Raw genomic sequence first — 13,179 nt, forward strand, 5'->3', positions numbered from 1 at the left:
CTGAGCGACATTATAAAAGAAATCACCAGTAACTACTGGAGTTTGGATATTTACAGCTTGATTGTAGTGTCAAGTTTCTTGATTAATGCTCTTAAGTTTTTAATTGTGTCGTGGAGAAGGTGGTTGAGTAAGGTTTGTGTTTTGAGTTCCGTTTCCACCATTAGAATTTTGATTCTCAATTCCATAAATTAATAACTTTCCAGAGTCTAATCCTGCAAAAAGCAATTGTTCATCATTGGATATCTCGATCGATCGTACTGGAGACATTTGATCTCTTAAATCAATTTTGTGAATCACTTTCAAAGAATGCAAGTCTCGCACCACAATTGCATGATCACCACCATAAATCACATATTTGCAATCAAAAATACGCATGCAATTCAACGCACCATTCGTCTCTGCCTTAGCAATGAGATTACCATTGAGGCTGTATAAATATAGGATCATGTCATCATTGCTGTACACACAAATTCTTCCAAGAACTTCAATGTCGTTACTGTATTTGCATTCACGCGCGATGCCAATAGTGTTAATAACTCCATTATTTGGATGCTTAATCGTTCGAATGTATTTTCCTCTTCGTAATGAATGCACAATCACAGTGCCATCCTTGCTTCCACTAATTACTGTGTCTAAGTCATTGCATACGGCCACACAAGTCACTTCATCGTCATGGCCATAGAGAATATTAGTAGGTTGTTGAGAGACTAAAAAGGCCTCGTTTTGAATGTTCCAGACCATGACCGTGGTATCTCTACTTCCGGTTACAAAATATTTGTCTTCTTCACAAATAGCACAACATGTAACTAAATCTTTGTGTCTCCAAATAGCATTTTGTTGACATGTCGAAATCTTTGTATGCAATGGTTGGAAATATGGTTTAGAAATTCTGAATGAATTATCAAAGTGACCACATGAGTAAATATTAATGTCCTTGATCGAGTTTGGAATTGGAGTATTTGGAATTGCAAAATAGTTTTTCACATTTGATGCATTACTCTTATAACCTAAACCCTGTTTTGGAAGTGATGCTAGAGATCTTCGTTGCTTTGTACTATGTGTTGGATTCGAGCTTATGTACGAATTTGAACTTGAATCGGTCGTGTTTGAGGAAAGAAGACTCACAGGATCATCGAGAGGAAAACCAATAGTCTTACAGTTGGATAAAAAGGCAAGATCATTCGCTATGGCTTGTAGATTTACATTTCCTGCCTTGGTTGTGTATACCAATCCATCTTCAGTGACCACACAAACTCTCACAATCGTATTTTCTGATTGGTAAAACTTGATAAACACTATTGGAGAAATTTTCACAGTATTCACTTGACGACTTCCCTGGAAAGATAACATGAGTAAGTTGTCATACTTTGCATCTCTCTTTGTCGTTTTCTTTGGATGTGGTGTTTTAAATAATTGAGATGGTGTTTGACCAAAGTTATCAATACGTGCCAAAACAGGATACTTGTCTCGTTCATCGAGTTGATCAAGATCGATCGTTCCCTCATAGGTCAAGTAGTGGAACATGTTGTGTGCCTTCACTGCTTCAGGACCTCTCTGTTTATATCCAAAGATGAGATCAATCCATTCATGCAAATGTTGGGAAACATAATCAGATTCGAGTGCCTCTCTATTAATTCTGATAAATTCCTCTGCATTTTTGGCCCATGGTGGAAGAATCACATCTCCAATTTGATCACCACTTTGTTTTTCACCAAGAGTTAAATCATTTGGTTTTTTGAGAAATTCAGGCAAATAAAAGAATTCAGGAATTAGTTCTTTGTGATCTCCTTCACCATGCAAACAATGATCATAGGTTTGTGCGACTGATTCAAACATTCTGTCTGCATGGTCAAATTTTCCTCCCTGAACCACTCGAGCCAATGTTGTATAGGGCTCCAGACGTATCAAATAATAGGTGACATAGGCAGAAGTGGAATAGTGTGAACCATAGTGATAGGGAGGTTCTCCAGAATCTGACAAAGTCATGTACTTTTCTTCAACATTTTTGACTTTTTCTGGATTTACCACACCCATAGGTTTTGATAAGTCTCTAAATGTAGATTCTTTTGTGAAATCGAGAGTTGGACTCGTGTAATCTGCAATCACCCAAGGGAATACTGGATATTGTGAAAGGTCGTTAATTGTTCTTCCAGCATACATGTTCAAAATCATCAAATATTCAAAGTTGGAAATTTTTCCTTGTTGCCATTTCTTGGTCCATCCAGCTCGTTGTAAATTGTCCATTGGAGAGAAGGATTTTTCAACTGATCTCAAATTAGGACATTTAAGAGAAATGATTTTGGTATAAATCTTATTTCTCTCATTCTTATCAAAGTTGAACATGACAGTAGATTCATCATTGAGATAAAATTCTAATGCACTCTTTCGCAACCTAAATCGCATTAATCGAATTTCTATCAAATCTTCCAAATAAATAGTCTTTTCTCGAGGAGTCTTAATTAATTTGGCCACTTTTTCGCTCCAACCAAATGTTAGGCACTGATTTTCTTTATCAGCTGTCCAAATTATTCTCTTGTTTGTAATTTCCATTTTTCCAGAGAAGGGTATCATTGGAGTAATCATTTCACAATAAATGTCTTTCATGATAGTTTTTTCCTTTTCGTGCTTTTGATTGAGTTGGTCGTCTGACTCAAATGGTTGAATTGCTTGAGGATTGGCATTATTGATTGGAGTGACTTCACTGCTATCTTCTGTAGAATCCTCGCTTGATTGATTCAGAGTAATGACTGATAGATTAGGTATAAAAAAAGAGCCCTTTTCCTTAATCTCTAATAATTTGTTAATACTTGTCTCTTGTGCTGATGGTACAATATGATCACTCTTCTTCATAGAGGCGTCTTTGTGGTCAATTCCTGAAAAGTCTCTAACGAGTCTCAATCGGATGTGTTTACCAGTAATTGACTTGTCCAATTTCCATTTCACACTATCGGTTTGTTTACCCCAAATACTTCTCTCGTCTGCAACATTTCTCATTGTTTTCTTCCAATAATGAGAAGCAAGGAAATCAAACTCTTCATATCCTCTCTTTTCTTTTTTAATTCGTTCCCTCTCTTGTCTTCGAATATTGTCCAAAGCTACTTTCATTTCTGCATCTAACTTCTTTTCAAATTCTGCAGAGGCTGTTTCATGATCTTTGATGGTATCGTACAATTTTTGTATTGTGTATTTCCTTCTAGAAATAATATCTTCGAGAAATCGAGCTTCGTCTTTTTCTGTTTGTCGAACAGCTGGAACAAAAAATCGAGTCCATGCAAATTTCCAACTTTTAGAATGGAACACTTGAAAGTCAGAAAGCTCAGCCTTCTTTTTCGAAGAAAATACTGAATCATCAGCAAGAATAGACTTGTCATCATCAGTGGTAAGGGCTTGTTCAAGATGATCTCTTCTTGTCATGAAAATTTCTCTAATGGTAATAAATATTCCTAAGGCTTCATTCTCTTGTTTCTTTTCGATTAATCTACTCATAGTATCAAACAAGAAAGCTAATATAAACATTAAACGTGTGTGAAAATCGTCATTGTTCTCAATATCTCCAGTAACAGCCCAAAGCTCAGAAAATCTCAAAATTTCTTTTTCACTCTCTACATCTCTTTTGTTGATCAACTTTATGCAATCGAGTAGAGCTGGGTCGGGTTTTTGAGATTCTCTCAAACAATACCTGATCAGTCGGAGTGTAATTCTCAGGGTTCCACCATCTCTCAATCGTTTACCACCTTGCACAACAGTTCTCAGTGAAGTATAATTAGAAACAATATTCAATTTCCATTGTGTAAGAATGTAAATGAGTTTTTCTGCAATTGGAAGATCTCTCCAAATTCCATCCTCTCCTTTTCTTAGATTGATCTCATCTTCAGCATAATAAGTGATTTGTTGATTCGTAGCAGTAGTAGTGGTTGTAACAGTTGAACTAGAACTAGTATTCAAATCAATTCTTTTTGTACTTTCCGGTGTTGAAACTGTCATTGGTGTGTCATAGGTTGGAGTCGAAGGAATATTTGTCGTATCAATGTAAACAATGTCAGAATCAAATGCAGCTTCCTTCATGGATACTGATGATGTTGAAACCATATCTTGGGGTTTTGTTGGAGTTTGGGTATTTGTATTGGCAACAATACTTCTGATTGTACCCAAAACACTCTGATTAGCATCTACTCGTTTTTTCAACCAACTTCCTGAAACACTTTGATAGGTCGAATCGAAATAAAATAAATATTCCTCAATGAATGTAGCAAGATGAACAAAGTTGTCTAATATTGGGCTATTCCTGTCATTGTAGTTGGCAATGATCTTATCATTTTGAATGTCATTGATGTATTCATCCAAAATGCGTTTGTAAATGTTTCCCAAGATTTCTTCAGCTCCCTCCAAATGTTGATCTCTATCTTTCAATAGTATGATGTGTCCAATTGTATCTTCAATATCTCTCCATCCTTTTTTCACAGTCTTCAATGAGTGATACAATAGAATGGCAATTAGCTCAATCACAATATCTTTGCAAAGCTCGAATTGAGCAAATTGTGTGGCATCATAGGGTTGAGCAGCATCAACCAATCTGGAAACACACAAAATGTTGAGCAACCATTCTTGCCATCCTACCTGGTGCAACACACAATCTTTCGCTTTGCTTGATTTAATTTGAATTTTCCAATTTTGAAGAATGTGATGCTTCACGTTTGGTTGAGTATTAACTAAGAGTCTGAAAATTGGTTGAATGACAGAATGAACTCGATAACTATACTCTGTCTGTTCAAAGTCGTCTTGGTCCAAAACATCCTTGGTTTTATCCTTTGAAATATTACCCAAAAATATGTCTCTGAGAACTCCATAAGTTTGGATCGTAAAATTAAACACAGATAATGCATTGTAAATAGCAACAAAACCAAAGGTTTCATCAGCACACATTTTTTGTCTCATCTTTGAATTCAAGACCAACATTTGACCAATACATTTCAATACGTTCAATCTTGTTGATTCCTTCATAATGTATAGCAGTTGAATGAATACTTGATATGCTTTCATATTAAAAAGCATTTCTGCAATTGCAGACCCATCAGGAGATAATAATAGCTCGAGAATAAATTCAATAATATCATCATATTGCAAGTTATCGCTACAATCTGCAAGATAGTTCATAATGGCCTCTAATTCGGAGTATGTGATTGAGGTAGTTGTCATTGGTATGTTAGGAGTACCTATCATTTTATCATCATTGCCAACAACTGCAATTTCAGATGACTTGGCAGTAAGACCCTTTAAAAGTAATATTAACTTTTGTCTAATTTCACGGATATCATCAATGTTTGGTCTCTGTCCTAACACAGCAGAGGTAACAGGGTTGCAAATCTTTTCAGATCCCAACTGATATTCATAGTCCATGTTTTTAGATCGTTCAAACCAGTAGAACCATCGCATCAAATCCAATAAACGTTGAACACCTAAAATTTCTCGAACTTTTGTGAAATTTTCTTTCTTATTATTCAATTCAAGTAGCTGTTGGAAGAGCATTTTCTGAACTTCAGAATCGGTATAGATCCACAATCTAAAGTTAAATACTAAATAATTGATTGTGTCTGAATAGAGTAAACTATGGCGCTGGACACAAGATAACAGCGTAGGAATCAGAGCCACTGTGCTACGAGTTAAATGTTGAGGAGATATTTGTTTCAATAGGAAACTGATCACCAAAAATCCTCTGCATCTCGCCATATCCTCAAGATTGTCAACATGTTCTGAAAGCAAATCAATAAGCAGAGAAAATAAGGTATTTACCATGTATGGTTCTGACCTGTCATTGACACTCACCACTTGGTCCGTGTGAGACAGTCGATCAAGTTGTAAAAACAAAGGGAATAACACCTTAATGCCTCCTAAACAGCCAATAATATCCTTAGCATTATGAGTGACACATAGTTGAGTTCCATTCAATATTCTTGCATTCAACATGGATTGGTGAATATCTGTTTTGATCTGAGGAACAGATTCTCCCAAAGAAGCCAACCCATTGTATAATTGAAGTTGATGAAAAGCCTCAGGCGTATTGTTCACACATATTTTGTTTAAGTTGGCCCTAGACTTTGGACTGTAACACAAGATAATCTTTTGTGTGATGGAACCATCGAAAAGTTGCAAATATTCTTGAGCTTTGCTATTATTCTTGGCTAAAACAGAATCTGTTGGTTGGAAGCAATTCATATAATTGTAACCTAATCCATATATAAGCTGAATAATATTAGGAGGTAGCGATTCATCAAATACACACAAAGTTCCCATTTGTCCGTTGAAATTTGGATTTTCTGATGCTGGAAAACTATTTTGTCTCTTGTGGAATGTTCCCATTTGAAGATTTTCATTCACTAAAAAGCTTGACCCAATCATGCACTTATCTAAGGGTTTGTGGAAATTCGGATACTTGAGTAATACTTTGCTTGGTGAGTTGCCATCGACATAGAGTTTGAGTTCATTCTTTGAAAATGAAAATGGACCTTTTCCATAGGTGTGAGTTAAAACAATATGATACCATCGCTTTGGATCAAATTTAAAATCAAACACCTCCGTATATTGCTTCTTTTGGGAGTGCTGCACACTAACTTTCAAGTAATTGTTTTCAAAATAAATTTCAAATCCTTGTCCTTCCGAGTTGAAAAAGCTTACCAATCTTGGTTTGTAAGCGACAGTATCCATCGGTAACGATTCTTTTCTCAAACTTGCAACGTCATTGGTGGAAAATGAAAAGGATCGAGTTGAGACTGGTGAAAACGTAGATGGATTAGCATTGGAGGCAGGTCTAGTCTCTACAAAACTCTCAACTCGAATCCACATGGAAATAGAATAACCTTTTGCATTTGGCCAAATTCTATTGTCGATCACTGGAAGTACTAATCCAGAAACCAATCCATTGAAATCAAAAAAGGCATCAGGAGAGCTTTGAGTCATGTTGGCTAGAGCCTTTAAGAGTATGGAAAGAAAGTTGGTATGATCCCTATCCGATTGCTGTTTGATCAATGTAAGGAACCCTTTAAGTTCCTTTACAGTAATTGAATGTCTACCAATGGTTTCGATTAATGTCACAATATCTCGAATTGTTTTATCCTCTGGATTTGTCTCTTTCTCAAATCTTGTCAGTAATTCCAACAGAGTGCTGATTAAACCAACAGAGCAGCAAATATTTCTGTTGTTTGTTGATTTCTCAACAAGCAAAGTGAATTTAGCAACTAATTCAGCAACGTAAGAAATGTCACAATTCAGTGCGAGTTGGAAGATTAAACGAGCAACATCGGGATTTTGAATGGTATAGTTAGTTTCGCTATTGTATTCTCCGTCAGATAACATGTCAAAGAGCACATCGAAAATGTCAGGAGATGGCTTGTTTTGCTCGCAATGTAAAATAAAATTCTTAAACGTATCATAACCAAGAATTGTCTTGAAATGTTGTTTTGATTTTGAATTCTCTGATATTAGTGCCGTTAAAGTCCGTATCACCTCAATTGCCAAAACATGACGAGAAATGCAATCTGATTCAGTTGGATTGGATGGAATGTTCAAGTTGAGTAAGTGCATGAATTTATCCAGCTTGTCTCTGAACTGCGTTTGTAAAAGCTTTTTGTTTGATCCACACAGACCTTTTTGTACAGCAGCCAACATTTCCATCAATAGTTGCAAATTAGGTTGGGTTGGTTTGTCCATAATAACTGGAAATACCTCTGTGAAACATGTTAATAACACTTCAAATTCGTGCGAGTGCTCAATGTTCTTGGCATTCAAGAGCTGTCTGACATGAACTAGAACAAAGTTTTTCAAGGTAGGATCTAAAATAATTTTGAACATCATTTCTATAGTGTTATGGTTTTGAAGAGCAAGAGTCAATGATTTTTCATGTGTAAGTGCAAAATCTAAAACGTTCAAAATGATATTTCTTGCTTCGATGGCCCGTACATGCTCTTCTGTGTACTCATTATGGTAAAATTGAGATTTTGGAAGTTCCATGTCAAATGAGGTTACCAAAGTATGTTGCTTTGAAATTACACGAGATAAAACAGACAGTGCCTTTAGAGAGTATAGACTCTCTTGGGTGATGTCAAAGTTTTGTCTCAAAATATCAAGTAGACAAAGTCCAATTTCAGACGCCACAAATGAATTCTCATTGTACAGCTCTAAAATATCGATCAACTTTCTACACTCCTCAACATTATTCCTTCCCTTAATGGTAGAAGTATATTTCATAAAATCGATGACGCTAGATCGTAATACTGCGGAAGCACACTCAATATATGCACAAATATCACTTCTCATTAATAATTCATTTCCTTCATTTTCATCTTTGACAGGGATAGAATCTTTGAACGACCTCTTCTCTTCTATTTTGTTAATTGGATTGAAAGATCCTCCATAAAAGTAGAAATATTCAGAAAAAAGAACATCGTATAACCCATTAGAAACCATAACATCAAGTGCAGTTTGAGATTCGGATACTAATCTGTTAATACTGTCTATAAAATATAAGGGAAAATCACTCAAAAGTCTCAATTTTTGTAGTGCCTTTTCAGTGATCGTTTCCTTATCTCCCTCACTGTCAAGGAAAAATGAAAATAATAGTTTGGAAAGTTTCTTTTGGATGATGGCATCTTGTTCAGAGTTGTTAAGAGTAGAAGAGTAAGAAGAGTAGGAATTGTCAAAAGTTGGTGGCATACTCGATGGAGTACCTGGAGTCAAAGTTGAACTATGGAGTGTCTTTGGGAAGGAAATTATCGTTGAAAGTTTTACGAGCTTTCGGAGGCAGTCAAAAAATTGCATGGCTCTTTCATTGGTCGATTTTGAAATAAATCCAGGGCAAGGGAATGGTTTCACATTAATGGAGCCACTATTGGAAATTGGAGTTGGAGGAAATCTGAAATTGGCCAAGTCTAACGAGCCACTTCGTGATCGAACAATAGATCCCATTTGAGGAAGAGGATTGTTTCTCAAAGTCTGAGCTTGGCTCTCATAGTCGCTACTCAATGTACAAAAGAAAGAAATCCATAAACCTGTCTCTCTAATCTTGCTAAAACCCTGCTTTCCAAATAGTCTGAGATACGAGTAATTGCTTTCGATCAACCTTGTTATAATTTTCATGGTTAGTTGTTGAGTTTGGAAGTAGTGGTTTAGTCTTTCGGCGTTTAAAGAGCGAATATCAATTTTAAACCATTCTGTGTCATGTAAAATAGAAACATGTTCTATAGGCCATCCAAGGTATTTTACAAGAACGTCGCAACCTCCTCTAGAAAGGAAAATATCTCTAAATTGTTGCTCGGCCAGCTGACCAACATTTTTGAGCTTGTCCGTAGTTACAATCGCCCGAACCATTTGCAGTGCGGCTTCTTGGAAATTGAATAAAAAGCTCCATGTTTCAAAGTACTTTGGACTATGATGATGACCATCATACTGTTTTGAAATGGAATCTCTAAAGGTTGTCAACATCTCAATAATAATGTCCATGAGGTCAATATCTTCTCTAGAGGTTAAATAGGTTAGCATTTTCTGCCTTCTGAAATTCTTATTGTTTTGATACCAAATATTGTGATTTCCCTGCTCTCCTCCATTGATGCTAGAAGACCTCGTTATTGAGAGGGGCGTTGGTACATCCGAAGTATTTGTATTAGTAGTGCTTGCTGAAACGTTCGTCGTAGTATTATATGCTACAGATTCACAAAAATGTGAAAAGATTTGAATGCCGTTCGACAAAATATAAATTACAAAATCCAACCATTGTCTCAATTCGTTCTCAACTTCAATGGCTGATTCAACAGAAAGTGTTGATATTTCTCTGTCACTAAATCTCTTATCTGCAATAATTAACTGAAGTTTAAATAAAGCTGTTTTCAAAATATTAGAAACGAAAGGAAGGACATTGAATTCCCTCATAAATAATCTGTTGTGATGAGATCGGGTGAGTATTTCAACAATATCCAAAAGATAGAGTGGCCGGATGTTAAAATTATTGAACTTATCCGTTTTAAAATCTGTTCAAGCAAAAATTCACACGAGAATAGTTTTGAATATTCACAAAACATATGATCGATTGTTCAAAATTATAATCAACATACCTTTCAAAACTACTTGGACTTGGTGTTTAAATTGTGAGCATACTGTTGATAACACATCAATAGGATGTCCGATGACACCTTTAAAACCGTGTATTTGAAAAGTAGAGTCGTGTGAATATGAAATGTCAGAAAACGATCCTGACTGTAGTGAGCCCAAAATATCTGACGAAACACCAACACTTGAAAATAACCCACTGTTGGAAGTAACAGCCTTACTTCTGGCTCTAGAATTGCTTTGAGTTGTGACAACTGCTAATCCCAACGCGTTTTGCGGTGGAAACCAGTCATTATACTTCTCTTTTAGTTGTGTGATAAATGATTCAAAAGCCAAGTTTGTTGTCTGGTTGATGACGATCATTCAATAGTGTCATTATGTAAAATATGAAAAGTTCATGTTGATAATTGTCATCATATGAATTCACAAAAAACTGTATTTCAATAATAAATACTAACTTTTTCAAATGATGAAAGAGCAGACTCCTTTGATGACTCTCGGGATAAATTCTCTTGCACAAATAAATTCCACGATTTGAGTAATTCATCCGATTCAAATGGAAAATCCAATAAATAAGTATATGGTTGAGCCCAAATCTCTTCATATCGTTTATATTCCTCTTCATCTCTCCGATCGACATTGAAATGATCGAAATTTGTTGGTGTTGAATCACCTGGCGTGTTGAGTGAAAGTGATTTGTTGGGAGTGTCTGATGAAGAGGATGTGTTTAACTTTCCCAATCCCAACGTTCGGAGAAGATAGTTCTTCATTATAAAACTTGCACTGTTGTTGTGATGTTTCAACGATCGTAAACCAATGATGATGATGGTAATGATACGAAAAATCAGATCTCAGTCCTGTGCTGGTTGAGTATGAGAAGGATGGGAAATATTTTGGAGAATGAGAAGAGGAACAACTGTTTGATGAGACTCTTGAATTTTTTGTTGTGTGTGATTGAGGCTTTGATGGGCAAAGAAGCGACGCGAGTGAGACCAGGATTGCGATCTGGTTCAAATCTGGTTGAACGTTCATGATCCGTCCTCTGATGTTGATTGTTAAAGGGACACACGGCTGGAGATTTTTACACCATGTGATGATTTTCCCAAATTGAATTGCTCACAGATTGATTATCGAAGAAATCCCAAGGGTCTTTAAAAACTGGGTTGATCCTGAAATTGAACAATCTTTGTGATCTTTTCGGCTTTGCCAAAACAAAAACAATGTACAGCGAGCTTGTGAAGTGAATTGAATACATGTTAGGATCTGAAAACAGTGAAAATCAATCCAATAATATTTTAATCCAAGCAAAGCAAAAACACACGAGCTTGCTTAACAATACCAAACAAAATTTTCGTTGTAAAAAGTTGGTCAACCTGAAAAAACCACTAGAAAACCTTCGAAGGCAACCGAATTTGTTTTTCCTCGTTAAAAAAAATATATCACCATGAGAGAAAAGTGGAAGAAGAAGCGTATGAGAAGACTCAAGCGTAAACGCAGGAAGATGAAGGTGAGTGTTTAGTTTGTTGCAACCTTGTTGTTCATTGATCATGATTATTTCATTCTTTTATTCAGCAACGTGCCAAGTAAATGAGCACTGGTGGCAATCTTCATGCCTGGGATCGCAACAACTGGAGGCCTGATTGAACATCCCAATTTGAAGACGAAAGACACCTCCAACTAAAATAAAAACCAGTTTTCAAAATAAGATTGTTTATCATGCCGTATTGAACATACCGTCTTGTCTTCTCTGGATACGAAGAAATAAATCGTGATGTCGTGGAGAAATGGTTTATTCTTCAATCAAACTGAGGAGATGCCCATAATTTATTCTACAAGGAACACCTATTTTTCCTTCTTCTTTGCCTTCTTCTTTTTCTTTGGTTTGTTCTTTTGAATATAATTCTTGAGATTGGTGCCTAATTGGGTGGCCAGTTCCTTGTAGGCGACCTTGTCAACTCGTTCATACAAACGAATCCTTAAGATGTTCTCCTTCTGTTTTGCCAATTCAGCAAACATGAACACTGCTTCAGGTTCTACCGTAATATAGTTGAGATCCAAATTTTGAAGAGTATTATTTGGGTTTTGCTTGATTGACTCACACATTCGCGAAACAATGTCAGTCTTGAGAGGAAGACCTTCGTTACAACCAGAAAGATTGAGTGTTTGGAGTTTTTGTGATCTTGCTAATGCCTGTCCAATTGCGTCAAATCCTCTGTCTCCAATTGAATTGCCTTGCATTTCGAGAATTTGGAGAGAGGACGATTTGGCGATGGCTTCATTCGCAAGGAGAACAGCTCCTTCCTCTTCAATTCCACAATAATTGAGCGACACTTTTATGAGTGAAGGGCTCCACGAAAGGCCTACCGCCAATGCAGCTGCACCTTCATCTCCCAGCTCATTATGATCCAAATTTAAATAGGTCAGTGTTTCGTTGTGCTGTAAAGCTCTTGATATTGCTTGACATCCTTTCGGCCCAACCCGATTGTCGATAATTTCCAACTCTTTGAGATGTGGATGAGGTTGTAGCCACTTTGTGATGTGTTGAGGCAAGTTTGCACAAATTGTGTGTGTCAGAGAGAATTGATTTTTCACTCATGATATCGCTTCACCTACCTTTCCAATCAGTTGCACTGTCTTTTCCGATAAATTATTCCTCCAGAATGAAATCTTTTCATATCCCTGAATACTGCTGTCCAGGCTTTCAATTAATGCCTGAACAGCCTCTAACGACAACTCTTCCGTAATCAAAAAGGGAATATTTAAAGTGTTAGGTCCTTCCTCCGATTTGACAAGTCGATTCAATTTTTGAGAAATAGAGGGTAAGAGCACTAAACCCTTATCCTGACATGACTTCTCATAGGTTTTCAAGAATTTTCGTATAGCCTTTCTATTATTTTCAATTTCGTCTTCTGCTTTTCCGCCAGATTTTCCCGAAGACTTCCCCGATGATGAAGGCTTTGCTTTGGGCGGCATTGTGTCGATTGAGTCCTTTTGTTTGTAGATTTTGTTCGAACACAAACGACCGTTACGAATTAAGGAGCTAAAAAATAAGCATAAAGTTGTAGATTTTTGATGGGAAGTGAT

At 36.4% G+C, this 13,179-nt stretch overlaps 2 protein-coding genes across 2 annotated transcripts; both read right to left on the reverse strand.

Moving 5' to 3' along the window:
* Positions 1–99: 99 nt before the first annotated feature.
* On the reverse strand, positions 100–10,865 carry FDP41_007205 (uncharacterized protein; the record flags this gene model as incomplete). The annotated part of the gene is made up of 3 exons (XM_044710925.1): positions 100–10,016; positions 10,101–10,440; positions 10,554–10,865. 3 exons carry the CDS (start codon positions 10,863–10,865, stop codon positions 100–102), a joined length of 10,569 nt encoding a protein of 3,522 aa, XP_044558531.1.
* Positions 10,866–11,937: 1,072 nt separating this feature from the next.
* On the reverse strand, positions 11,938–13,068 carry FDP41_007206 (uncharacterized protein; the record flags this gene model as incomplete). The annotated part of the gene is made up of 2 exons (XM_044710926.1): positions 11,938–12,624; positions 12,709–13,068. 2 exons carry the CDS (start codon positions 13,066–13,068, stop codon positions 11,938–11,940), a joined length of 1,047 nt encoding a protein of 348 aa, XP_044558532.1.
* Positions 13,069–13,179: the final 111 nt, after the last annotated feature.

This window comes from Naegleria fowleri (assembly GCF_008403515.1).
Source record: "Naegleria fowleri strain ATCC 30894 chromosome Unknown tig58, whole genome shotgun sequence".
Classification (NCBI taxonomy): domain Eukaryota; phylum Heterolobosea; class Eutetramitea; order Acrasida; family Naegleriidae; genus Naegleria; species Naegleria fowleri.